Source organism: Perissodus microlepis, chromosome 2 (assembly GCF_051167445.1).
Source record: "Perissodus microlepis isolate ML-2025 ecotype Zambia chromosome 2, ASM5116744v1, whole genome shotgun sequence".
Classification (NCBI taxonomy): domain Eukaryota; kingdom Metazoa; phylum Chordata; class Actinopteri; order Cichliformes; family Cichlidae; genus Perissodus; species Perissodus microlepis.
This window is the reverse complement of record NC_140462.1, coordinates 14,369,692-14,396,759: the sequence shown is the minus strand read 5'-3', so window position 1 is coordinate 14,396,759 and position 27,068 is coordinate 14,369,692. Positions and strand designations below refer to the sequence as shown.

The 27,068-nt window shown below is 40.8% G+C and overlaps 2 protein-coding genes across 4 annotated transcripts; one reads left to right on the top strand and one right to left on the bottom strand.

Annotated features, from left to right (window-relative positions):
* Positions 1 to 8: 8 nt before the first annotated feature.
* On the top strand, positions 9 to 9,036 carry LOC146392493 (zinc finger protein ubi-d4-like). 3 transcript variants are annotated; one of them, XM_084948609.1, is made up of 11 exons: positions 9 to 120; positions 1,744 to 1,904; positions 2,220 to 2,327; positions 2,481 to 2,671; positions 2,776 to 2,868; positions 3,689 to 3,773; positions 4,266 to 4,400; positions 5,027 to 5,158; positions 5,385 to 5,497; positions 7,216 to 7,297; positions 7,471 to 9,036. In XM_084948609.1, the coding sequence occupies exons 1-11, from the start codon at positions 89 to 91 to the stop codon at positions 7,554 to 7,556; spliced, it is 1,218 nt and encodes a 405-aa protein (XP_084804735.1). In that variant the 5' UTR covers positions 9 to 88; the 3' UTR covers positions 7,557 to 9,036. The 3 variants fall into 3 exon arrangements, with proteins under 3 accessions (XP_084804735.1, XP_084804726.1, XP_084804745.1); XM_084948600.1 differs by having other exon boundaries at positions 2,478 to 2,671; XM_084948619.1 differs by lacking the exon at positions 4,266 to 4,400 and having other exon boundaries at positions 2,478 to 2,671.
* Positions 9,037 to 10,440: 1,404 nt separating this feature from the next.
* Positions 10,441 to 26,809, bottom strand: LOC146392492 (sodium/potassium/calcium exchanger 3-like). Its single transcript, XM_084948558.1, has 17 exons — positions 26,249 to 26,809; positions 25,935 to 26,033; positions 24,297 to 24,373; positions 24,111 to 24,185; positions 23,601 to 23,685; positions 18,752 to 18,855; positions 18,602 to 18,676; positions 16,731 to 16,756; positions 16,582 to 16,635; positions 16,350 to 16,486; positions 15,981 to 16,069; positions 13,977 to 14,244; positions 12,853 to 13,019; positions 12,653 to 12,767; positions 12,463 to 12,575; positions 11,430 to 11,495; positions 10,441 to 11,244 (listed from the first exon to the last, which is right to left on the bottom strand). Exons 1-17 carry the CDS (start codon positions 26,355 to 26,357, stop codon positions 11,134 to 11,136), a joined length of 1,770 nt encoding a protein of 589 aa, XP_084804684.1. The 5' UTR covers positions 26,358 to 26,809; the 3' UTR covers positions 10,441 to 11,133.
* Between the last annotated feature and the right edge of the window lie 259 nt (positions 26,810 to 27,068).

The window sequence follows — 27,068 nt, the reverse complement described above, 5'->3', positions numbered from 1 at the left end:
TCGTGTTTTTCACCAGGTGGAGGCAATAACGGGTTCCAGCATCTGTGCGCAGGCGCAGTGGCACATCACACAACCGCAATAAGCAAATATGGCGGCGGCCGTCGACAGTGTTGTTAAAGTGTAAGTTTACCTTTATTTATTGTGAGAGTTAAACTAGCAGCCGCACAGAGACGCTTTTTTAGTTAATTATTCATCGTTTTAAAGGCAGGGCGCAGAAAAATTGCACATCGCATCTTCAGTATTGAATACGATAATTGTCCCAAGAGGATAACGTTATCCTCCGTGCTACTGTTAGCTTGTTAGCTTTGGGGAAACATAAGGGAATCAACCCTGCTATGGAGCTGCATTTCAGCCTCAGTTTAAGCCTAATTCAGCAAGTCTTAATTGTACTTAAAGTGGTTTTACGTGTAAACGCTTTAAACTGTTTGTAGCCAGTCGCACGCAGATAAAAGAGGGTTAATTTTCCTTTAACCTGTCAGGTTGGCGGGCGCTTTGTTGTGACGAGAGTCGCTAACAATCAACCTTTTGTTCTGACACCCTCCACCGTTACTGATAATGCTGAATGCTCAAATGAAACTAGGCTTGGTTTGGTGTCGCCCGTAAGTAAATAATTAAATACATTGACCCCAGAGAGAAAATATCATCGTTTTACTGCTGTGATTCAACATAATTAATAGTGGATTTATGAGGAGAGCAGTAACCCTTAATTATTCATTTTATATACATCGACATTGACTACTCTGTTAAAATAGTTAAACTGTGATTTAATTGCAAAGCAGTAGAAGAGACATTTGTGGTGAAATATGCGAGCAAAGTCGCAGTAGGTTGTTCGGTAGCCGTTTGCAGTAATTTCACAGCTCCTTTGTTGTGCAGCTCAAGCAAGGCCGGTTTGTGTGATAGCACAGTCATGTATCAGCTGCATGTCATTCAAAAAAGGCTGTTTTAAAGTGAAAATAAGCTGCTATGTGTCTTAATCCACTTTATCTCGACTCTTTACAGAGCATAGTCATGCTGTTAAACCCAGCTAAAATTTGCTTGGCAGATAAGTAACAAAAATAGCAGCTGAAAAAAAGGTTTAATACCTAATTGTTTAGTACTAGAGAAGCACTGATTGCAATTTTCTTGGCTGATTTTTCCCTTAACTGCGACCTGCCAATACCATTTCCTTTTTTTCTAAGAACTATAACTCAGGATATATTAATCAAACTGAACTTTTTTTTCAATGCAAATTATTTTCATAATAAAGAGATGATTAAACTTGAAAATGTCCCCCAGGTTGAAGTTAATTAGAGGATCTTCTCTCACTTAAATTACTGAAAATAAAATGCTCTGCTGTGTGTTCTTTGAAGTATGTTAATAACTTAACCAGATAACTCTTATATCTTTTTCACTTGCTTGCATAATTTTTCACATAACTGCATTGATCTTTTGCTCATATTGAGGCTGCTTGCTTGTGCCTGGCTCTGAGCTCTGGATAGTTTTAGCTAGAGATACACCCATTGACTGTGCAGGGATATCTGAGCTAAAGCAAGCCAAGGAGGGAAACCACGAAAGCATTTGTGACAACAAATGTAACAAGACAGTTAAACATAGACATTTTAAGGACTTCTGGTGCTGCTGATACATTTTTACTTATCTCTTCAGTGTTGATTATTTGAACTTTGTTTAATTAGCAGTTGATTATTAACAGTCTGTTCTGATTTGTGTTATTTGACCTGTTAGTGTCCAACTTCCATTTTTCAGGCTTGGAGAGCAGTATTACAGAGATGCCATGGAGCAGTGTCATAATTATAATGCTCGTCTGTGTGCCGAGCGCAGCATCCTTATGCCTTTCCTGGACTCTCAGACTGGTGTAGCCCAGTCCAACTGTTACATCTGGATGGAGAAGAGACACCGAAGTGCAGGTATCGAAGTAGTGTTGGATGATTTCTTTAAGTATTTGTAGGTTCTCAGTCATCTAGGTCATGGTAATCCAAGGAGCTTGGAAAGCAAAGCGACTGGACGACCTTACGTTTCTTGAAGACATTTCACCTCTTATCCGAGAAGCTTCTGAAGAACCAAAGAACTGAAGAAGCTTCTTGGATTAGAGGTTGATGAAGTCCAGTCGCTTTTCTGTCCAAGCTCCTTAGATGATCTCTGTAACTGATATACAGGGCATGTCGTAGCATGTCATCTCACTAAAACATACTTCATCTTTTGGTGTTTCTCTGTCACATCAGGCGTAGCTCCAGGGCAGCTCTACACCTACCCAGCCCGTCGCTGGAGAAAGAAACGGCGTTCTCATCCCCCTGAGGATCCCCGTCTGGCCTTTCCCCCAATCAAACCAGGTACCACCTCTGATGAAAGAACTTTTCCATTTAAATAAACATTCCATAAGTTTAATTCTTTTCTTTTTTTTTTTTCTTTCTTCTATACACTGGTTTATCTGTTACACTTGTAGTGGTTGTATGCATTTTTGTTCTGCTTTGTTGATGTAGCAGACTTGGAGCTGGGTCTGAAGCGCGATGCCTTGGGAGCAGTGGATGGCAGCAGTTTGGAGGCCCTGCTGAAAGGAGAGCCCCTTGACAGGAGGAGCGGTGTGGCAGATGTTCGAGGCCCTGAGGATGATCCAGCTACCGTGGAGCCTCCTGTGACATCAACGACCACCACATCCTCTGGGCGCATCCGTAAGGTCAGACCCAAAGCTGACTCGATGCTGATGCTTTTTGTCAAAAATGGCACAAATTATTATTTTTTTAACAAGCAAAAGCAATTAGACTGTTATTTTTATGGTAGAGAGTGCTGGACCATGATGACTACCTGGATGATCTGGATGACGAAGACTTTGAGGATGAGACCCCCAAGAGGCGAGGGAAGAGCAAGTCCAAGGTTAGTGTTCTGTTTCTTCACTGATGGATTGCCAACTGTGAGTACAAACTGATATGTTTAAAATATTAACTTGGCCGACATTTGATGTTACATCTTTCTGACAGGAAATAAAAAAAAATCTTTACAATAACAAAAAGAAAAATGTGACCAGATGAGCTGCTGATAATTCAAGTCATCCTTTGTCTTATTTGCAGTCAGCGTAATGTGTTTTCAATGTTGTCATTTTTAATAATACAGTTAATTTTATTAATCAGCTCATCATTTGTCTTACATAATTAAAACAGTGATAGTTGATAGATAACTGAATTAAAACAACTTACAACAACAGCGCTTACAGTTACTACTTAAGTTGCAATGCTTATAGTTCTCAATCTAAAGTTTTTCTTAAACGCACTTTTTTTCCATGGATATTGTTTGATCTCTTCAGAGATACAATATGAAACATCACTGGCTTCTTTAGTCTGATTGACTGACACTGTTCTGTCATTCAGACACAGATACGGTTGGCCATTGTGCTTCTGATACATGAAGCTGACACTCTTATCGAAAGGCATATTTATCTGAAAGGGGCTTTTCTTGTTCAGCTGGTTCTCCTGTGTAAGAGTTTATTTTTGTAATTTTGATTTCTCCAGTGAACCAATTTCACAAAATGTTCAATTCATTTTCATTTCCCAAAACATTTTGATCTGTACCAATTGTCATAAATGCACTTGCTTCTCATTATTGTTTTTCAAAACCGTTAAAGGTGATGTATGCAAAGTAAGTTGTGTTGTTTAAGTTGGTCTGTTTGTTGGTCTCAACTGTGCAATTTGTTGTTCAGGGCCGCAGTGACAAGAATGGCAAGAAGAAAACTGAGGCCGCAGCTGCAGCGCTGGAGGAAAGGGATAAACCTTACGCCTGCGACAGTGAGTATTAGCTTTCTGTGTAACGTGTTTGTGTGCGCCATGCATGTCAGCAAGAGAGGCTTTTGCTTTTCCCCTCTTAAAAGACAAAGATGAGCCTTGTGCCATGCATGGAGTCATCTGAAAGATCCCACCTGGAACTAAAGTTTGACTACGCAGAAGTTGAAAAAGTTGCTCACCTGGATGCGTTGTCTTTTTTTTTTTCTCTCTCTCTTATCCCTGAGATGCTGCTTCGTGTGCTCTGTAACTTCCTGTTGGCCCCAGCTCACTGTGCAAATGCTCTCCTTCGCTGTATGAGTTTGCTACTATCGTGTCCGTCAACAATTAATCATATGAAATGAAGTTGTTTTTTTTTAATGTTTTTTCTTTTACTTGGTTTTGAGGTGGTGAAAGGTGCACGTCCACCTTGTTTCCAACTTGGGCCTTTTTGGACGGTAGTTAAAATTCGCTGCCACAACTATAACACTTTTGTATGAACGTGTGTGTGTGTGTCAGTTTGTGGGAAGCGCTACAAGAACCGTCCTGGCCTGAGCTACCACTATACACACTCTCACCTGGCAGAGGAGGAGGGCGAGGACCGCGAGGAGATCGAGGCACCACCCACTCCTCGCCAGCCTGAGGAGCAGAAGAGTGAGTCACTCTCTAGTGCTGAGAGAGAGAGAGAGATGGAGAGAAAGAGGGGAGGGAGGTTTGGTTGCATGCTGTGTAGCATGTGTGTGTTTGTTCAAGGGAAGTCTCTCTCTCATTCTTTTTTTTTAATTTTTCTTGCTCTTTTCATTTTTTGATTTTCATTATTTCAGATCCCAAATTTGGAGGCATTCCTGATTGAAATGTGCTTGCACAGTTGGGACTTTTGGCTCCCCCCCCCTTTTTTTTTTTTTTTTTTTTTTAAAGCATATCATCCATATTTTTTTTTTTTTCTTTGTCTGTTTTTTTAAACCCCCAAACATATCCATGGTCTTGCTTTTTTTAAAAAGCAAGACCTTTATGCACGCGAAATCGTGTTATCATATACATAAAAACAAGTGCGTTTTGTGAGTTGTCACTCATACTTAAGTTTCAATCATAATTCAAGGCATCATCATTATGAATGTTATTTTTGGAAGGCCTGCTACAAACAGGTTTGTACTTGGAAAATGTGGAACTTTCATTTTTAAGCTGTATATGCTGATCTGCTTACCTGGGAGAAGAGCGCAGTGTTCTCTTTCCTTCATACGTTCAGATTCTTATAGTTTCTTCACTTATTTCCTGCACAGCTACTAAGAAGGGTCCCAATGGGCTGGCACTGCCCAACGATTACTGTGACTTCTGTCTGGGAGATTCCACCCTAAACCAGAAGACCGGCCAATCAGAAGAGTTGGTATCCTGTTCAGACTGCGGTCGCTCAGGTATGAACGCATTGTGTCCCTTTAGGCTTGGTTATCACACATATAGTTTAAAGCAGATATTTATCTGCTGTTTGGTGTAATTGGTCTTTCTTGAGACAACCATTTAAACCTTAAAATGTTCTGTATCATGATGCCTGCAGGTCTTTTCACACTACTTCCTCACAGTTTTCATTGTTGTTCACCTGTTTTGTGTGTGTGTTTTTGTTTTTTTGTCTCCTTTGTGTAGGCCACCCAACGTGCCTGCAGTTCACACCAGTGATGATGGCTGCGGTGAAGACCTATCGCTGGCAGTGCATCGAGTGCAAATGCTGCAATGTTTGTGGCACCTCCGAGAATGATGTGAGCTTTTTTTTTTTTTTTTAAATGTTCCCCAAAACCTTAATCTGTAGTGGTTACAAGTTTAAAAAAACTGTCTGTGACTCCTTTCTTCTCTTTTTGACCATATCCACATAAGACTGTCTAATTTTTTTAATTCTTTATTTTCAAGAAGTGGAGTACAACATAGTGTGTCCATAACAGGATGTCCAAATATAAACCACTTTTATCTTTTTACGTTTTGAGAACAAAGAACAAGTGGGGAGACAAAGGAAAAACATCCATCACAGGGTTTAAAAGGGGATAAGGCATTGCACTCTAAGTTTCTAAAGAGGAGAAATTTCAACAAAGTCTGGGTGCAGAGGCTTAATAAAACTGACCCACTTGCTCCATAATTTGACAAATATGCTCTTTTTTTTTAAGACTTGTTGAGAATGTAATAGCTTCCATTACATAAATCTCATTCACAATGTCTTTCTACTCTGATATAGTGGGGGGCACGGGAAGGAGCCAGCATCTCTTGACCGCCTTTTTGGCTGCTTTTACCAGAATTGTAAAAAGATATTTATTTACTATGCACTGCAAATGATCAAGATTTACTAACAGTATGGTAGAAAATTGTAAAGGTATATTATTTACCTTAAACTGTCTAATTTTAAAAATCTTTTTGTTTTAATGAGCAAACATCCACTCTGTGCGTCACAGCTGTGGGACAGACACAGTGTAACATCACTTCTCAGTTTCAGCTTGTTGACTTGCAGTCCCCTTGGGCTCTGTTTTTAGTGTGTTTAATGAGTTTGAGAGGGAAAACAAAGGCAAATTAGTTGTTATAGTGGCTCATGTAGGTGTGATTAACTTTATTTTCTTTATTGATGAACTGCTATCTTGACACCAACATAACATACTGGGCCAAATAAACAGTATCTTTGGATATCCGATTTTAAAAAATTGGATAATAAGATAAGATAAGATACCTTTATTAGTCCTACGAGTGGGGAATTTCATAGTTCAATTAAAGAGAAAATCATATAAAAATGATATCGGATATTCTTCTTGTGAATGCGATAACCCAACAACAAGGTGATGTACGAGCTTTGAACCGATACCTTAGGGCTGGCTAGTAAAAATCTCGGATTAGTTCAAATCCTGGTGAGGTCAAGTTTCCTGAAAGTCTTGTTAATGTGATAGCAAGAACAATGTGATGCAGGATTTTTAAATTGATACCATAGGATTATCTACTAGGAAGGGTTACCCTAACCCTCTGAGTGGTAGCACTGGTGGTCACCAGTATTTTTTAAGTCTGTTAATTAATTAATTAATTAATTTTTAGCTTATTTTGACAAACAGAAATTGAGACTGTTTCTGAGAGTAACTGTCCTTTTGCTCCTCCTTACTTCAGTTCAGTTTTCATACAGTGTCTCTTCCTTACAATGTAAGGTAAAGACCATCAGTAATACAGGAAATACCCCAACAATCAGACAGCCCCCTATGAGCAAGCACTTTGGTGACAGTGGGTAGGAGAAACTTCCTTTTAACAGAAAGAAATCTCCAGCGGAACCAGGCTCGGAAGGGGCAGCCATCGACTATTTGGGTGTGAGGGGAGGAAGATGGGATAAAAGACACACGGTGGAAGAGCCAGAGATGAATAATAATAACTAATTATTAAATGCAGAGGGTTAGGAGAGTGAAAAGCGTGAGCGGTGAGCGTTTCATCAGTAAATTGAAATTTTGTGTATTTGTAGGACCAGCTGCTGTTCTGTGATGACTGTGATCGAGGCTACCACATGTACTGTCTAACTCCACCCATGACTGAACCACCAGAGGGTAAGCAGACACTTTACAGCAGAGGATAGCAAACTCAGAGGAAGTTGTTAGATACAACTGAGAGAGCTGTAAAAATGTGACCAATACACCAGCTAGTGGCCTTCTGGTGTCTGCCAAGTTACTCCGAGATTCCATCACTTCGAGCCTTGTCTCACTTTGTTTCTGTTTTCCAGGGAGCTGGAGCTGCCACCTGTGCCTGGCTCTGCTGAAGGACAAAGCCTCCATATACCAGCAAAACCAGAGCTCCGCCCCTGAGTGACAACACAGTGGTGGACTCCACCCCCTTCAGGCACCAGGATCCCACCCCGAATTGAAACGTCAGACCTCCTCTCAGTCCGGAGCTCGAGGCTCGGTCCTGATGTAGCTGATCCGGATTGCAGATCAGCTTTAGAAGTCTTTCATATCTTCAGCGGCCAAAGGGGGAGGGGGGAACAGAGCCAAAACAGACCTCAGATCAGCAACCACGGGGATCAAACCGTCACTACCAACCTGCCTGCAGAGTCCCCGAGGCCTGCCGTCAAACAGCATGGACACACACTTTCTCCTGGACTGTTACACACCAGATACCAGAGACAGAGCGCATACAGTAACCATAGTAGCTGCTGTCTCCATGGGAGCTCCTAGGAGAAAACGGATTAGCACCACAGCTAACAACCTGCACCCCTCACACTCAAAGACACAGTGTGCAGTGTCGACCCACCACAGTTCTTCTTCTGCTGAATGATCTGTTTTTATTCCCCGAAAGGAGCAAAAGGAAAATGTCACAACATACAGTAAACGGTTGAGTATTCTTCTTCTTCTTCTTATTGTTATTATTATTATCATTATTGTTATTGTTCTGGTTACTAGTGGGCTTTTGTAGTGGCATGTGTGCTTTTGTCTGATCCATCGGAGTATTTATCCTTTGAGGAAGTTTCCAGAGAGGAACCCGGTCAGTGCCAAGGTCACACGACAGCGGCTCATCACTCGCTCATTTGAGTCTGCACAAAAGTTTTTGTATTTGCTACCTTTCACCTCCACTCCATTACTTCAACCAAACACTACATAAAGACCATATGCTGTAGGCTGAGCTCATCAAACAAAAGCCTTTTTCCCCCCTTTTTTTTTTTTTCATCTTTCTCCATCAGACAGAAAACCTGATTTTGCCGGGACGTCAGAAACATGAAACTAATTGGGATAAAGTAGCAAAGTAGTTCTCACAGCTGTTATTTTGCTTGCTTTGTAAACTTCATCTGGCAGTGACATCATCCTTTCACACTCCATTTCTGTTGATTCAGTGGCACACACTCATTCACAAACTGTAGCTGCTTTCATCATTTGTCACACTGAGGCAGATTTGCATGCAAATTGCACCTGTATGAACGCACACACACTCTCATGTCACACTCTTTATTTGTTTGTTGTTGTTGACATTGTATTGTTTGTATTTTATTTTATTTTTTCATTTTGTATTATCTGATATTCCATTGGTATTGGGAGTTTTCTAGTAGAATTTTGTAAACTCTACAGCATAGCAAACACTTCAATATCTAGCTCCTAATGCATTCTCTGTACTGTATTTGCCTTTTTCTATTTTTTTTATGACTGTGACATGTTTGGATTTATTTGATTATTCTGATATGTCAAACCTCCATTATGAGTATTTGTATAATGATGTACTTTGTTGTACTATTTTTATTTTTACATTTCTTTGGTATTGAAGCCAATTTAGCCTGAATGAAAAATATCACCTTTAATAATGTGTACAATGTTATTTCATTTTTGTCTTTTCCTGAATTATTCCTTCCTTAATTATGATTAGGGACGACTGTTCAACTGCTTGTTAACAAAATGATCTGCTTACTTAACCCAATGGCAGCAACTCACTGAATTTAGACAGGTTAGTGCCACTTGGAAAAGGCAATTCCAGTGATTGTGAATGTGGCACCAAATGTACTGAGATTTTCCCACACAACCATCTCTTGGGTTTCCAAAGAATAATCTTAAAAAGCACTGCAAAAAGACCAGGCTGAGCATATTCTCTGGAGAAAATGCCTTGTTGATGTCTGAGGTCAGAGGAGACTGCTTCAATGTGATAGGAAGCCAGCAATAACTCAACCACTCATTACAATCAAGGTGAGCAGAAGAGCTGGGCTATAGCAGCAGAAGACCCCACCGGATGCCACACCTGTCAGCTAAGAATATGAAATTGAGGCTGAACGCAAGCTTACCAAAGTTGGAAGAGAGAAGATAACAGAAGATGAGTCTCGATTTCTGCTGTGGCATTTGAATGGTAGGTTCAGAATTTGGCAACATGAAAGAATGGATCTAATCTGCACTGTATCATCATTGGTTGGTTGATAAAGTTGATACAGGCTGGTGGTGCTGCTGTAATAGTGTGTGGAATATTTTAGTACTTCTGAGCTCGTTAGTCCCAAATTAGTATTGTCTAAACACCTACCTGAGTATTGTTGCTGACCATGTTCCTTTGTGACTCAAGTGTTCCCATCTGCTTCAAGAACGATGTGTCATGTCACAAAGCCCAAACTGTTTTTTTTTTTTCAGCGTGACACCGAGCTCAGTGTACCTAAATGGCCTACACAACCATTAGATCTCAATCCAGTAGAGCACCTTTTAGATGTTGTCAAACAGGAGAATAACATCATGGATTTGCAGGTGACAAATCTGAAGTAGCAAAGTCAGACTGGATGTTTGCCTGTTCAGTGCATTTGAGCTTATGCATGCTGTCACAAACCTCCATAACACTGCTTCTTTACCTTTTTCTTTATTGAAATCATATAATATAATGCATATAATTAGCATTTTCCCTATCATTAAAATTAGCTGACGGCTGTGGAACTGTCTTGAACTGGTGCTGAACTGCAGCAGGTAAACCCCCCTGACTGTTTTTAACCTAGCTTCGGTATCCATTCTAAAACGAGAGCGCCACTGTGTTAAAGTAACAACAGCGTTTACATACATCTCTTCTGTCATCTGCTTTAGCAGGTAAACTGCTGACAGGACAAAGTTAAATTAGTTTCCATGTCCCAAGAACCAATTTCAGCCTCCACCTTTGACCATGGCTGTGGGTAGCCCATCTGGCCTGTTTGCCATCTTGGCGAATAAAAGTCTGATTAAGAATTTCGAGCCTCAGAAGACAAACATCACAGAACAAAGTTTTTTATTGCACTCGTAACTCAAAGACATACACTTCAGGACTCTCTCCAGACAGACATTTATAAACATCTTGCAGAATATATTCATTGTTGTTTCAGGAAAAATTAAAACAACCTTTGTGTTGAGAAGCTTTTAGCAGGGGGGGGGCAGGTGTGGGGCCTACATTGTATACAAAGCCAAGACAACAGTGGCTTAGTGCAAATATCTGGAGCGTGATTAGCCATGCTATGCTATTTTTACAGCTATAGATACAAAGGCGTGACGAAAACACAAAACTTTACATGAAATAAGTGGACAAACCGAGAAGCAACCATATACACTTACATGTGAAATCATCTGCTCGTTGAGGTTACTTGTGGCAGTAATAATAAGTAAACTAACACACTTTGGGGTTCTTATATAATATTCTAGGTTTCAGAATACAAATTCCATATTTTATAAATTTCTTGTGAGACAGTGCATTATCATCGGGTTGGAAGTGCTACAGTACAAAACTCTGTAAAAGACTCATTTATCAAAGGTAAACAATTTCGCTTGTAGGCAGCCGGTGTCATAGTAACGACTATCTATTGTGGAAAGCCACTTTGAAATGAAACCATAAATCATCTCTCCGTACGTTTTTCATTAATAATGGCAGCAGGGGAGGAGGGCCGTTTGTTTGCGTGTAACGGGAGTGTCGTCTAAAGCTGTTCGAAACCGACGGAGCAGAGCAGGAAGACAGCGTACAGCAGCAGGAGGCAGACTCCCAGCCTGCGGTCCAGCCTCCAGTGGTTCATATGGACACAGAGGACCTGAGGAGTTACGGACAGAAAGAGGCACACGGGGAAAAATTTAATAAGTGCTTTTTGTTTTGTTGTGTAATCACGAAATATGTTAGTGAAAATGGTCTCAGGCAGTGATGGGTGGTCTGTTTGTTTTTGTACACAATCTCACTATTTGATCTGTGCTTTATAACATCAGGAGATGAGCTACTCACAGTAAGCGTGACTGAGGCCAGAAGCAGAATCACTGAGTACACCAGGCCTTTGCTGTTTATCGTCACCTGACAGGACACACAATGAGAAGTGTGTAACGCGCTGTTTTAAAACATTTACAACATGTTCACAGTCAAATGAATGAAATGATTTTTAATTTTGGGGCTTTTTATTTTTCATTTTGTATGATTTTTCTTTCTCCCTGTCATTTAGTTACCGTTCCAGTGGACAGCATTTCAAATAAAGAGATCAGCACCTGTACAGGTAATCCCTGTGAGCCAAACGCTCAGGCTTCAGACTGCAATTAAATAAAACAAAAACACAATGTATGATGCCAAGAGAGATCCTTGACAATTGGTAGTTTCAGAGAACTCTGGCAGCGAGCACAGGAACCCCGCCTACCTGCTGCTCAAACCTTTTGTTTGTGAGGAGCATCCAATCAGAACAAAGCTTATAGAAAGGATGAAGGGAGTCCATGACCTCAGAAAACAGTTTTTGGTCTCTTGCAACTCCTTGAATAAATATCTGGTTCTGGTGCATTGCCTTACTAGGCATTAGCTGTGTGTGTCTGCTACTGGTCCTCAACAAACAGTTTACAGAGGGCTGTAGCTACAGCTGCTTTCACAGCTAAAGACAGTGTTTTGAGAGAAGTAACAGTGAATCAAAACAATAAGACTGCAGAGCTAAACAGTGATCTGGATGAGCATAATCTTCACATTTTAACACTGATGTAACCTTCAAATACTAGTTATAGCAGCTTTGAATTACTTCTTCATTACAAATCAGTTACAAATCAAAAGAAATGGTAGTTAACAATGAAAGAGTAATTCAGTAGTTCTATAAATATTGTGCATTTACAAATGTAAGTTTTAAAGGTGCCTTGAATATCATGTAAGGTACTTACAAAAGTTTTCTTCAGGTGCCGAGCGACTTGTTTTGTCTCGTCAAACACATTTCACGGTAATATTGAAGCTATGCTAGCTTACATATCAAAAGTAAAACTGAAACTGAGGTACAGAGAACAGCTGGTGTTACCACTGATCCATAGCTGACTATAAGAGTCCTCAGCGCCCAGGGAAAGCCTAGACCCAGCAGCACATCAAAGATATTACTGCCAATGGAGTTGGACACAGCCATGTCGCCCATCCCTGCAGCGTAACAACATCATATGTTCACATCTTCATTTTCCTTTCATTCATTAAATATTAAACACACAAATACACACCTTGTCGGGCGACAATGAGACTGGCCATGCAGTCAGGGACACTCGTGCCAGCAGCCAGGAAAGTGATGCCCATGATCACATCTGGGATTCCAAATGTATAGCTGATTATTGTCACCTTAAGAGAGGAAAAATGGTCATGCGTCTGTGTGTGTACGTGTGTGTTTAAACCAAATGTGTGTGTGTGTGAATGTGCATCATACCATCCAGACCATGAGGTAGGAGAAGAAGGCTATCCAGAGTGTGGAGGACAGGAAGGTGAGCAGGTACCAGCGCTCCCACCGCGGCAGGTTACAGTCAGGGATGGTGCAGTAAAGCAGGACGCTCACAGGCCAGGAGAGCAGCCACTTCAGACGCACACACCACCCATCTGAGAACATGATGAAAACACTCAGAAATGCACAAACAAGGTGAAACACACACACGCCCACCAGTTTGCCCAGAGGCGTCCTTACAGTTTAATCTGAACCCTAAAATTATTCACTGGCACAGCCTGGATGTGTCCGCGACTTCTTGTGTCATCTCCTTTTAACTAACTCCATCAGCTATCAAATACTGTAAAGGATTATCTCTACGGTGCCTTGATGAATAATTATATTATTATTTATCAAAGCAGGAAGGTCTGGCTGATTCCAACGACAGAAAAAGCCTTTTAGAAGATCGACACAGTCTCTCATCTGTGCATTTTCTGTGGAGAGGAAGATTTAATTGGCTGTGGATGGCAAAAGATGGCATCCTGTGGCCAGGTACGTGATCGAGCTTCAGGATTAATCTTTTTCTGTGTTTCCTGAGTTTTAAATATGTAATGAATATTAACATCATAGTGGGTAAAACTCTAGTTATTATGAAAAGCAAAAGTGTGTGTTTTTTTAGTATTTCTTTGAAGCAGTATGGCCTACATGTGCATTTCAGATACTTTATATTATAAAGCTGAGTTGAGAGTAAGTTTTGTCTCTTGCTTTTCCAAAAGACATGTTTGATAAGACTGACTAGCTCAAGTGTCGTAGTTCAGTCTTACCATATAGACATGTTTTTTTAGCAAAAAGTTGACTTCTGTGTCAGGACCAAGTTTGGCCTAAATTTTTAGATATATTGAACTTTTAAGAGGAATCTTGTTTTGCAGCTGGATGTGAATTGCCATGAAGATGGTGTGTGGTGGTGCATATATTTGACTGTGTATTGAACATATGCAATACCTGAGATTCAATCTAACGTTAGGCAGATAAACTCACATTTAAAATGATTTCCTTTATAGCATAATGATGTGAAACATATCCAAGTATTAAAACAAAATCCCAGTCTGCCTTTCTGTGAGGCCGGCTCTTACCTGGCAGGACAAACGGTTTGAAAGGAACATTCTCTTCATCTTGGTCCTCTTGCTCCTCCTCCTCTTCCTCTTGCTCCTTGGGCTGTCCTCCCCCACATGTCTCCCCTACTGTCTCTTTACCCCTTTCCAACTCTCCCTCTGGTGGCTGTCTCTCTTCCTCAGGTGCCGTCCCATTCTCTCTCCCCCAAGGCCCACTAGCTCCTGAACCTTCCTCCCCTGAAGCTGCCCCTTCCTCTGGGCCAACCCGAGCCCGAATCAGCCTTTGCCTCTGTGGATGGTTGGTGAGGGAAGTCAGGAGAAATTTAAGAAAAGAAAGAACTTTATTCAGGAGAAAACAGAAACACATGAGAAACACTGCAGCAGGGTTATGGAAATGAAGGTAGTTAAGATTATTTGAACTGGCAGGAAGAGTGATTATGCAGCTAGGCAAGTCTTCACATTCACCAGAGGGGATTTAGAAAGCTTTATTTTGGTGGGGGTGGGGGTGGCATGGAGAGAGCAGGCATAGCATTGGCAGGTGTGCTTTAATTTGATGCTGGAAATGGCAAGCACAGAGAGAAAACTGAGAGAGTGAGGAAGCAGATTTGGAGATTGGGGTCTTGTCTGCTTTTGTGTCTGGGCTAATATTATGCATTAGGCTGCACTCTGTGTTGGTGTGATTTCTTTGTGGGCTTATTAGATGGCATCTGTGTAACAATGGCAAACAGGATGTTTGATATGCCAGTACACATCTCCCCGTGTGCCAGTTTGTCTGCTATAGATGCACCAATTTAGTGTCTTCTTATTCCAGTACCACAGCTTTGGGTTCCTGCTGATGCTGTGTACTTCTCCCTAACTAGTTCTATGTTTCAAGAAAAAGAAAAGAAAACCACTGAATTGAAGTGTCCATATGTCAATGGAAAATTGTACTTATTAGTCAGTATAATCTTTCAGTGATATAAGTTCGCATATGGTAGAATACTGCATGTAGTTATTTGTATTAGGAAATATTTAACCATATATGCTTAGAGGTGTATAATCAATTGTGTAGTGATAGGATGTGTGATCTTTAGCAGGCTGCAAAGGCTTGGTGTGTATTCCACACTGGAATGCACACCTACATCCTGGGAGCATGGGAAGAGGTCGTACCTTGTTTTATTGTTTTATTGTTTTAACGTAGCTATGTCTGTTTTAGTCTAAGTGCCTTTTGTTTAGATGAACTGCTGGACTTCTTCACTGTGTTATCTAGGGTGAACCATCTAGGGTGAGGGGGAGACTACCCTCTTCCTGACCAAGGATGTTCCTTTTGTGCTGTCATGTTATATGACCCTTTGATCAGCAGGACCCCCCCCCCCCCCCCCCCCCCCCACACACACACACACACACACAAGCACCCACTGAAGTATAAATAAAGACCGGGGCAGTTTCTCAGTGCGAGTCTCAGTCTGGAGGCTGCCCTTGCTAGCAAGAAGTTCTGTGTGTTTCTCTTCTCTGATTCTCTACTGAAGAAGTGTTTTAGAGTATATTTCTTGACACCATATTTAAATGTGGCAAATCTAAATGGTAAATGGTCTGTATTTGTATAGCACTAAGGACCCCAAAGCACTTTACACATCCAGTCATCCACACACACATTCACACACTGGTGATGGCATGCTACATTGTAGCCACAGCCACCCTGGGGCACACTGACAGAGGCGAGGCTGCCGGACACTGGCACCACCGGGCCCTCTGACCACCACCAGTAGGTAACGGGTGAAGTGTCTTGCCCAAGGACACAACGACCCAGACTGTCCAAGCCGGGGCTCGAACCGGGAACCTTCCGATTACAAGGCGAACTCCCAACTCTTGATCCACGATCGCCCACCAAAATACCCACTAAGCCGGCCGAAAAAGCCAGGGCAGCTTGATGTTATGCAATGAGTGTGAGCATGTGCAGTGTACCTCGCTGATGACCATGCGTCCTGCCATGCGCAGGCAGGTGAAGGGGGGGAAATGCGGGGTGATGAGAAGGCGGAGGCTTGCCTCTGACAGAGTGAGTTGATGGGGGTGCGAGTTCAGTAGCTCATCCACCATCACGACCCCTGAATCCTGACCGGCCACCACACATGAGTCTTGGAGACAGAAGGAAGAAAAGCAGAAAAATGTTTAGTGGGAGATAAAAGAAGACAGAGGGGAGGACAAAAAGGACACAGTGTTAAGTAGAGAATAACTTTTGTTCGTCAAAATGGTCTAGTTCTATTTCAGCCTGTTGGAAATCCCCAGGGGAGCACAAGAACCTTATACTGAAAGCTTAAACTGTGTCACTAGGTCTGCTGGATGCTGCTCAGAGGCTTGGCGAACTTTTTCCTGTTTTGGATGTACAAGCGCACGTACAAACACGACCCTTTTCACCTGGTTTCAGCGGCACCATGTCATTGTCGCCGTCTCCGGCGTTTCCGACAGCAGTCGTCCGTCGCAGACCGCTCAGACACGGCTGACCTGCCCTGCTGCAGTGTCTCTCCACCAAGCAGCACAGAGATCTGTTAAACCTTCACAAAGCACAACACATGAAGATGCTGCCTGTGGTACGTATAAAACGTGTTGTGGCTTTAGGTTGGAAATATGAGCAGAAGCAAAGACTCACTTCATGATGATTATATAGAGTCCATACATAGAGATCAGGATGATGGTCTCCCACCTGAAACATGCACACAAATACCACCTTAGATTCACAAATACCCACACAATCATCCAACGCACACCGGCTGCAAAAAACGTTTACCACAGTCTTACCACAGGACTTTTTCATCATAGATCACCTGCAAAAAAAAAAAAAAAGAAGGAAACTTTAATGCCAACTTCAATTAGTTTTTTAGAAATATATTTAAACCATAACTCACTGCGAGAAGTTGCAGTATATGCATGGAAAAGATTATGTTTGTTAAAGAATGAGAAATAATAAAAACTGGCCACAAAAATCCAATATTAATGTCCAGTAATAATACAGGAGGTGTGTAGTTTTTCCTATACTGTTAGCTCTATACTTTATATAGTAGTTAAATCAGACAACTAAAAAAAAAAGATCTGATCTACAGATTTTGAAAGGTGGAGCTGGAGTAGAGGCGGGTTGCAAAAGGGCTTGCAGATGTGCAGCAAATGTAAGGCTGCTAAAGTACCGATAAAAACACACGTTATATGGAGAATTACCAGTGTACCAGAATATGAGCCGTGACTTTGTATCCTACTTGATTCATCAATTAAAATATATACTTTAGATGCACCAGTTTGACATCAAAGTCATCTTTCATTTGCTTTTATTCTTGCACTAGAAGGTGCTTCCTTTCAATTGTAGGAATAATGTTACATATAATGGTGAGTATTTCAAAATCCAAATCCAAATCCAGTTTATTTATATAGCACGTTTAAAAACAAAAATTTTGCCCAAAGGGCTGTACAGAAACACAGGGTAAAACACAAGATACAACCACTGGCACTCACATAAAATATAATAAAACACATAAAAACCATATCAACTCAAGCCAGTCTGAACGCTATCGAAAAAAGGTGTGTTTTCAAAAGCATTTTAAAAACAGGAAACGAAGATGCCTGTCTAATATTTAACCTCCTAAGACCCGAACTCTTCCACGGCATGCATTTTTAATTTCTCTTTGATATTTGGGCATATTGGGGCCCAATGAATGTAAAAACAAAGAATTACCAGATTTTTTTTTTACCTTATTTTTGTTTTTATGGAAAATCAGAGCCACATATCAGGATATTTGTTTAAAATTTTGATAGAACAGTAGCAGTATAATGTCCTTGTAAGTGGATATCAGGCCCTTGTAGAGCAAAATTGAGTATTTTGGTCTAAATAACCCAAAATGTGATGTCCACATATGTGGACGCCAGGTCCTAGGAGGTTAAAGGCAGCGTATTCCAAAGTTTTGGGGCCATAACTGAAAAGGCTCGTTCTCCTCTACGTTTAAGCCTTGATTTTGGGACAACCAACAGCAGCTGGTCAGCTGATCTGAGGGTCCGTAAAGGAATATAAGGCTGAAGTAACTCGGAAAGGTATGGGGGAGCAAGACCATTAAGGCATTTATAAACCAGTGTTAGAACTTTGAAATTAATTCTGTGATGAACAGGAAGCCAATGAAGAGAAGAGGATAGGTGTTACATGTTCATAGCTGTGGGTACCAGTTAAGAGGCAGGCAGCAGCATTTTGAATGAGCTGAAGATGAGCAAGAGATCGTTGGCTGACTCCAAAAAACAGTGCATTACAGTAGTCAAGCCGTGTTGAAATAAAGGCATGTATTACCTTCTCCATGTCACGTCTTGACAAAACTGGCTTCAGCTTAGCTATTTGCCTCAGCTGGAAAAAGCTTTTTTGCAACACCGAACTAATATGTTTGTCCAGTTTAAAATCTGAGTCCATAATGACTCCCAAGTATGTCACATGCTGCTTGATATAAGACCCTAGCCAACCACAATTTACGAGCGGGCTGCATGAAATATTATTAGGTCTAAATACAATCACCTCCGTTTTACTCTCATTGAAACTCAAAAAGTTCAAAGCCATCCAAGCTTTGATATCTTCAAGGCAGTTCAAAAGGATTTCAGGACTTTTCATCAGTACTGAGTTTTGTACTGTAGAGATTTCTCACCAGAATAAGCACCACTATGGAGAGGATGTAGAAAACAGCATCACGGAACAGAGGCCACCAGCTCAGAGCAATGGGCTGCAGAGAGAAAGGAAACATGAAACACTGTGAAGACTACATCAGGCAGCAAGGGGTGCTCTGTAGTGTGCGTACCTGTCCTGCAAAGATGCCACAGATGCCGATGATAACCAGGATGTTAAAGACAGCTGATCCCACAATAGTTCCCACGCCCACGTCACCCTTTGTGATAAACACGGCTAAGTCCAGAAGAAGAAAGATCAAACTGAAATCATGCACACGTGTTTTATCTGCAACAGTATACAAATTAAGAGTTTCTCAACAGAAGATAAACACAGTAATTCATCTTCAGTTGACACCCAGAGGGGCTGGCCTGATATCTTTCATGTTTTGTGATATTTACTGCCTTATTGCCTAAAGTCAACTAAAGTCAAAGCAAGACTTTTTTCTTTCAAGATTAAAATTAATTGTATCAGAGGCCGTTTTTGAGGACATTTCCAAAGACAACATTGATTTAGAAGTAAGGCTTTCATTTTTATAAACTGTAGGTCAACATTTGTTTCAGAAAAAGCAGAAAAAAGTAGTTAGTAGTTAGTCTCAATAAAGGATCAGAGTCACAATACGATAACATCACAATATACTGCTAACAATAACAATGGCTCGTGCTACAGTGATGCTGCAATACCTGATACAAGACAGTTATATCTGATATGTTTTATCTGTGTAAAAGAAGAAGAAAAGAAAATAATGCTAAAAGGCAAAATGTAGAAGTGATGTATTTAATTATTGTACTGTAGAGTCAGTGTATGGACAACATTATTATATAAGCAGTTACACTTACTGACCTGCTGTATATGCTTGTTCGTGTTTAATGTAATTTTTTAACTGCTGTAACAAAAGAATTTCCCACATCTGGGATAAATAACGTACATCTTATCTTATAATATATTCACCTTGGAAACGTTTATTCCTTTGAACTGGTTGAATTTTTGACATGTCTGAGCTTAATGCACAGACCAGGGCCCTATTTCAGGAAGCCGGTTTAGAAAACTCAGAGTGAAAAACGATACTCAGGGTTGAGTAACCCCGAACTGTCCAACTCGGAATATTCGGTTTCAGAAAGGCTGATAACAATTAGTTCAATCAACGCGGAGTTGCGTCAACCCCAAGTTAAGCGCGCGCACGAGGATACATAAAGCCCTGATTAGTGGAGCACAGATTAAGCGAGTCACCATGGAGACGGAGGGAAAGAAGGCGCGGTCAATGTATTTTACAGCGCTTGAGGCCGAAATTCTGATGGCAGCATATGCCGATAACATGCAAATTTTGCGGAAAAAAAGTAACACAGCCTCAGCTGCAAAAGAAAGGGAGCATGCATGGCAAAACATAGCCGACAGAGTCAATGCGTGAGTGTTAATTTAAACATTGATCTAGGGATTTCCACCCATTTAACACGTTATTTTATTATATTTTGTATTTTATACATTTTATTTTGTGACGTGATGTGAGCGCAGGTGCAACCCAACAGGCCCCAAACGTTCCTGGCAACAAGTAAAAATGAAATATAAAAATATAGTCCAAACAGGTAAGGTGTAATTGTATTATGAGCCATAGTGCTTGGTCTGTTTGTCCTATGTAAATCAATTGCAGTTAGAGGCTACATTAATTTTCTTTCTGTAAGCACTTATTGAAATTATCTGAGCACATTACAAGTACATATTTGCTTACTCTGTATGCTCAAATGTGACCCGTTATAGCCAACAGAAAAAAAGCGGAGGCCCGAAAAACAGGTGGGGGTCCTCCACCACCACCACTCACAGAGTGAGCCTTCCCTCAGTCTTGGTTGTCTTTGAGAGCATAATGACAATGAAGTGTAAGGTGATTGGTATATGTTTGTTAATTGCCATCTGGTCCCTTGTAAGTTATAAGTGACCTGTATAAACCTCATATTCTATCAGTTGATGGTGATGGTGTACTGCATCTGGTGCAGCCTCCTGTTGAGCCAGACCAACAGTGAGTACTCTTAATACTCCACAGATTATATGAGTTTACAGTAGAACAGCAATGTTGTTAATTTCTTTACTACAGGAAAATAATGAAGAAACATTGACAGCTGTTACAGAGGAGGAAGCAACAGAGACACTTTATGAGGTTTACATCTTACAATGGAAAATATAACAATTGAATAAAATGTGGTACTATAATAAAACCATGGACTTTCTATGTCTCTAACAGAGTGATGATGGAAATGAAGAGGAAGAGGGTCCAGCCACTTCTCCAACAAACCTTTCCTCAGTAAGATGTTCAGCACTGATTTACAACCAACCTAAGTAGGCATGTACTATGAATGTCAATGCTTTTTTCTGTGTTTCAATAGCTCCCTGTAAAGCAGCTGTACAAGACCTATTTGATCAAGAAAATAAAAAAATGCGACTTGGAAATGGAACACTTCAAGCAGCAGATCCAAAAGACCAAGATTGAGATTTTACTGCTGGAACATCAGTTAAGGGTGGGTGAAGTGGTCAGAGATGGACGAATTATTTCAGTGTTTGAACATCATAATAATATACTTATTAATACTTTGTGTACAGGAAATACAGGCGACCAATAAAGCCAGTTGAACAAAAAATCTGTTTATTCTTCTTTCAACATGTTGAGGTGATGGGTCAAAGGAAATGATTGTGACATATGGTGTCTCTGACTGCTCTTCCATCTTGTATGTCCGTGGGAGGGTCAGGATGTTCATGGTTTGGATCACTGCTGATGTTTGGTTCAGAAGGACAGTGTTCTCCTCTAATTGTGGCAATGTTGTGAAGAATCACACATGCCACAATAATGTCACATGCCCTTTCTGGGGTGACCCTGAGTCTTTGAAGGCACTGGAACCGGGCCTTAAGCATTCCGATAGTCATTTCAACTCTGGCTCTTGTCCTGCAATGAGCCAGATTATATCGCTGCTGTGGGCCCGGTTCAGGGTCAGGGTAAGGGGTAAGCAAATAGGGTAAACATGGATACCCCCTATCACCAAGCAAGTAGCCAGTGAACTCTCCTAAGACAGAAGGATACACTTCAGTTCAAATGTGCCTGTAGCAATCGGTCTTTATATATTTTAAAGTATTTTCAACTCACCATGTCCAAATTTTGTGCTCAGTGTACATTCACGAAAAATTCGTGAGTCATGAACAGAGCCTGGCCACTTGGCTTCCACATTTGTGATAATGTTGGCAGCATCACATATGATCTTCACAGTGCAGAGAACACAAATTAGCATCCATTACTATAATGAAATAATTTGTTAGTTTGAAATGCTACAGGGAACTATGTACCTGTACATTGATGCTGTGGAAAGACTTCCTGTTCACATAGTCTCCTTCATTTACTGAAAGAGCAATGATTGGAATGTGAGTGCCATCTATACAGCCAATCATGCCTGGGAACCCTGAAAATAAATGTAAAATTTAAGTAGTAGTTCAAGTATCACCACATCATGAATTAAGTTTTGTTCATCCTGATACCTGCAATTTTGTGGAATCCCTCTTTGATAAATCTTGTGGGTCTGTGACCGGGGAACACCACAAACGAGTACAGGAGACGTTTCAGTGCAACTGTAACATTCCTGACTGCCCGACAGACGGTAGCCTTGGAAACGTGCTCAGCTTCACCAATATTATACGGAAAGCTCCCGTTTGCAAAAAAAACGAAGTGCAATACAAATAATATGTACAGAACTGAGAGAATGTCCGCGATGTGTCACATGAGCAATATTAGGCCTGAGGATGTTATTCAAATGAATTATAGACTGTGCTGAAAAACGGTAACGTTCACACAGAAAATCATCAGGAAATGATAAAATGTCCAAACGCGCTCTAATCACTCTCTCCCGGCGGAGAGCTCTGCGGAGAATTTGGGCTTCAACATCTACTGGCTCTTCAAGGAAGGGGCACGCCATGTCTGACACTTCCTACAGTCAGGTTTCCGACAAAGAGGCGGGGACAGTCAGGGTTAGTTGCAGTAAACCTGCTAGGGGGCAGGTTAGCTTCACGGAGTGTGTCGTCATGGTGACTCACTCAGGCTTCATCTGAACTCGCTTTGTGAAACCGAAGACCCAGAGTTTTCGTTCACTCAGGGTATACTTACTCAGAGTTTGCACTAAACCGGCTTCCTGAAATAGGGCCCTGGACTCAGATTAACGTACTTATCAATAAGCTTAGAGTGAAAGTCCCAGAAAAAGGCAACAAAGAAACAGAGCTGGGGATGACAAGCACAGCTTAAAAACACAGAGACTAACTCAGTGAACACACAGAGTATCTGACAGAGGCTACAATGGAGACAGGACTGTTTACTCAAAGAGGGAATGAATGAAATGAGACACAGGAGCACACAATCAAGACAATGATGCAGGGGAGTGAGTGAAAATCAAAACAAGACACAAGAGACAACTAACTAACAAAGTAAAAATAACAACAGCACCCAACTAAACACAGAGATATGAAAGCTCACACTAAAAAGTAAAAACACAACACAGGGGAGGCTGGAATAATGAGCTGAAAACAGAAAACAAAATACACGGACAAACACAACCCTCCACTAGGAAAACAGTTAAGTAAACAGAACTGTAGACTCTGGAATAGCAGGAAAAATCTGAACATAAACTCCGAAATATAAAATAAAGGTTTTATTTAATTTTATTTAATTTTTTTTTATTTTATTTAAAAAAAGTTAAAGTTTATTTACTGAAACACTGCTTATGATAAAAAAAACCCTGCTCCACAGTGACATGATAAACCATCAAGCAAAAATAAACGTTGTCTTCTTGACATCTATGATTAATGATAAATGGCTGAAATGAATCACTGCTGGCTCCCTATGTGCACTTTTCTCTGTCCTGATTAGACATTGTCTCTCCGATTGCCTCTAATTGGAGCACTGATGGCAGAAATATTGATCTAACCAGCTGGAGGGAATGACTGACTGGGATACTGACCAATCAAAGAAGTGAAGAGCTCAGGGGCGGAGCTCCCAGCTGCCATGAAGGTTGCCCCGGCAACATCCTGACTGAGCTGAAGGTTCTAGTGGATGGAGAGGGGAGATTAAACAGGCTTAAGGATGAGGATGGTCATATTTGGTATTCTTCTGTCACAGGACTGATCCTAATAAATACGGTGTGTTTATTCAGAGCCTGCCGTAACCAAAGACCTCTACTGCTGTCCAAAAACTACTACAAAAACATCAACTAAGGTTACATTTGTCCAATGAACATGACCACTAGTTTATAATTTAATACCACAAGGCTTAAACAGAGAGTTCTGATAGACTAACACACTATTGTTTCATGTCTTTAGAGATGAATTACAGCCAGTAAAGAAAATACACTCGCTTCTTACCCTTTAAAGTTGTTTTTTTTTTTTTTTTTTTTTTACTTAATACCTAGAGTAGAATGGGAAACTATCAAGTATTACTTTACTTTCAGCCATTATAGATTTGTGCATCATACCTCTGACACTTTTTCCAGTGATGGCACAAAGTAAACATCACAGACAATGGCCAGTGCGTGAAACATGTAGATAGCCTGAGAAATACAGCAAACGCATTACTGAAGATTTGGTTTAAGATGAAAATAAGAGAAAATACAGCTTTTTATTATGTCAAACGCAGGCTTTCAGACAGATGTGATACTCACACAGAGAACATGAAGGAGGACTGCACCCTGTCTCCTTTGATCCACAGTAAAGACGTCTTCAGGAAACTCACTGATAGCTTGGGAAAAGATGGATAGAGTGTAATCGAATGACGTGTGGAATTAGGTAACAGTGTTGGACAACAAAAACCAGTTACCAAGTATTCTAATACATTACATTTTAAACACGACTCCCTAAAACCTGCACTTTGATCTTCTGATATCTGAAGATTATTTTCTGTCACGTCTCAAAATTAACTCACAGTGACTTTAACACACTTTCTTTAAAGGAGGATTTGTTCCCTTGGAGTTCAGAGAAGAGCCTCAGGTAGGTGGTTAAATGAAGGCTGTGATTAGAATTATAACTCAGCTCCACCCTGAACCTGCGGGCATTTATCCTTGCATGCGTCAGATCTAGAATTGGCGTATCTCAGTTTGTTGAATGTATCCTGTATCTTGTCTAGACACAGCTTGAGTTTAAAGTCACACAACCAGGAGTCCAATTGCATTACAGCTGTATTTTCCATGCTCCTCTTATGACTTCACACTATCCCTGACGCCATCCAAAAACAAGTGTTTTATTGACTTTCTTTGTCAGTTCTTCTAAAAGCAATTCCAATTATACTGAAGTTCAGAGGCATCTAATTTGGCTGAGCGTCACCATGCGTCACAGCCTTTCTCCTCCCAGCAGAAAGCGATTGCTTTGCTTGGCTGCACTGTCTTGCACATAAGCTCATAAATACCACAGCTCACTGCAACATTTAAAAAGCTTTTTTTTCACGATACAGACGCAACAATAATCTGAAAAGCAGCCTCCCAAGTTACTTCCCCTGAAGGTTTTCTGATTTAACTGTACGTCAGATTTTTTAAACCGCTTTTAAAAGTGAAAGAGATATCAACGTGCAGTTAGAGGCAAACACAAATCACACCTAAGAGGCAGAAATGGTGTGACATTGGTTTAATTCAGATCATGATCAAACTGTATATTTTTAGCATCAGAAACCACATGATGCTCTTAAAAATAGAAATATGATAGTTTGAACAAAGCTTTTAAGTTGATCTGCACTATATTTCCGTGAGGCAGGAACTTCATTCTGACTGAATATAGCTCAGTGTGTTCTGTAAAAATCTCAAGCAGCCAAACAGATCCAAGCATGCATAAGCAATGGTAGAGTGGCTGATGAGAGGTTACTAATCAGCGGGTCAATACCACAAGCGGGCACTTTGAACAGCTCCAGATGCACACTACATCAAACCACAAACTCAGTTTCCTAGCAACCATCAAAGACCTAACTGTTTTTAAAACATATATATGTTATATAACATATATATGTACTAAATTTAAAGAAATGAAAGGTGGACCAGAGGAGTAAAGGAATGCACAAGAGGAAATAGTTCTTGATTTAAGGAGATAAATGAAGATTGCACACTTTGACTACCATAAACACACAAGGGCTCAGAAGGTCACGGTGACTGTACACTCAGTGCTATGGTTATCCAAACCTGAGCACATTCTATCTCAACACACTGATGCAATTAGACTTTTAAAGTTTTGTAAAGATAATCTTCCTGTTGGCGCATCATGCACGCCTATAAACAGAGTGTATGTGAAAGACACAAACACATGGTAAAGCACCTCACCAGATCTAGAAGCACCCCCAGTCTGGTTGTCTTCTTTTTGCTGGATGAGCTCTCTCTTGAATAAGGAGCTGCTGTGATCCACAGTTGGTCTATGGTAGTCTAAAAAGAGTAATTCACATATAAATACAGTTAAGCTATTTGAGGATATAAATTCAACATAACCTTTTATGTAACTTTAATGTGTTTCTTTACTAAAATAATCTGTACAGCTGCAACGTGACATTTGCCTTAATACTGCAATTTGATTTGTTATAACAAATAATGAAAGTATAGGAGTGGTTAAGACAACTTTAAATCAGAGTCTTTATACGCACCTGTAACATCACAGAAGTGAAAGATCCAGGCGGCTGCGAACAGACCGACTCCACAGACGCAGAAACGCGGGAGGAGGCGCGTCTGCCTCGGTCTTCTCGGAGCCTTCATCCCGCCTGCTGCCGCCGCTCGTCGGCTCTCCGCTCAGAACATGCCGCTGCCGCTCTTCCTCGGACTCCTGCTCTCAGACCGGATACAACTGGCCTGTTGATCTCTTATTCTGATTTATTGTCTATCTTTCTTTGCTCCATCCAATAAGCAAGCGGATGTTAAACAGGTTCGGCCTGTCCACAGCATCTTCGGGAGTCAGTCAGCACTAACCGTCCAGCATCCACACGCTTGACATACATCCAGCGGATACGTGCACACAATGAATCATCAGCCAGCGCCTATTTGATAATATCCCCTCTTTCCTCCTGACCTAAATCTGATCTGCTGTTTGTGATTTTCCCGTCGGGGAGGAGGGTTTTTTTTTTCCTGGACCTACAGACTAGAGCGCCTTCAGCTGGGTGGGGCGACGCGAGTGAAATACTGATAACACGAAGCAATGATTCAAGTGTCACGTGAAGCGCGCGGCACCGGGATTCTGTGGGGTGAATAAGAATATTTTCCAAAAGTATTTTTTTTTTCATCGATTAAAAAAGAAAATTCAAAAGGTTATAGGGAGTAAAGACTGTGTGAAGTAAGGTCCAAAAATAAGATCAGAAAGATGTTGAATAAAGACATATACGCAATGCAACTTAACATAGATGATAAGACAATGAAATGAGATAAAAACAAAAACAGTGAAAGTAAAAAAGATGCAAACTGCAAAGAGAGCCA

Coding starts and splice junctions, on each gene's coding strand:
- LOC146392493 (XM_084948600.1), top strand. CDS start 89: ATGGCGGCGGCCGTCGACAGTGTTGTTAAAGT. Junction 121..1,743: donor GTCGACAGTGTTGTTAAAGT/GTAAGTTTACCT, acceptor TCCATTTTTCAG/GCTTGGAGAGCAGTATTACA. Junction 4,401..5,026: donor CCAGCCTGAGGAGCAGAAGA/GTGAGTCACTCT, acceptor TTTCCTGCACAG/CTACTAAGAAGGGTCCCAAT.
- LOC146392492 (XM_084948558.1), bottom strand. CDS start 26,357: ATGAAGGCTCCGAGAAGACCGAGGCAGACGCGCCTCCTCCCGCGTTTC. Junction 23,686..24,110: donor CACTGGAAAAAGTGTCAGAG/GTATGATGCACA, acceptor TCCATCCACTAG/AACCTTCAGCTCAGTCAGGA. Junction 18,677..18,751: donor GTGGCATCTTTGCAGGACAG/GTACGCACACTA, acceptor TTCTCTCTGCAG/CCCATTGCTCTGAGCTGGTG.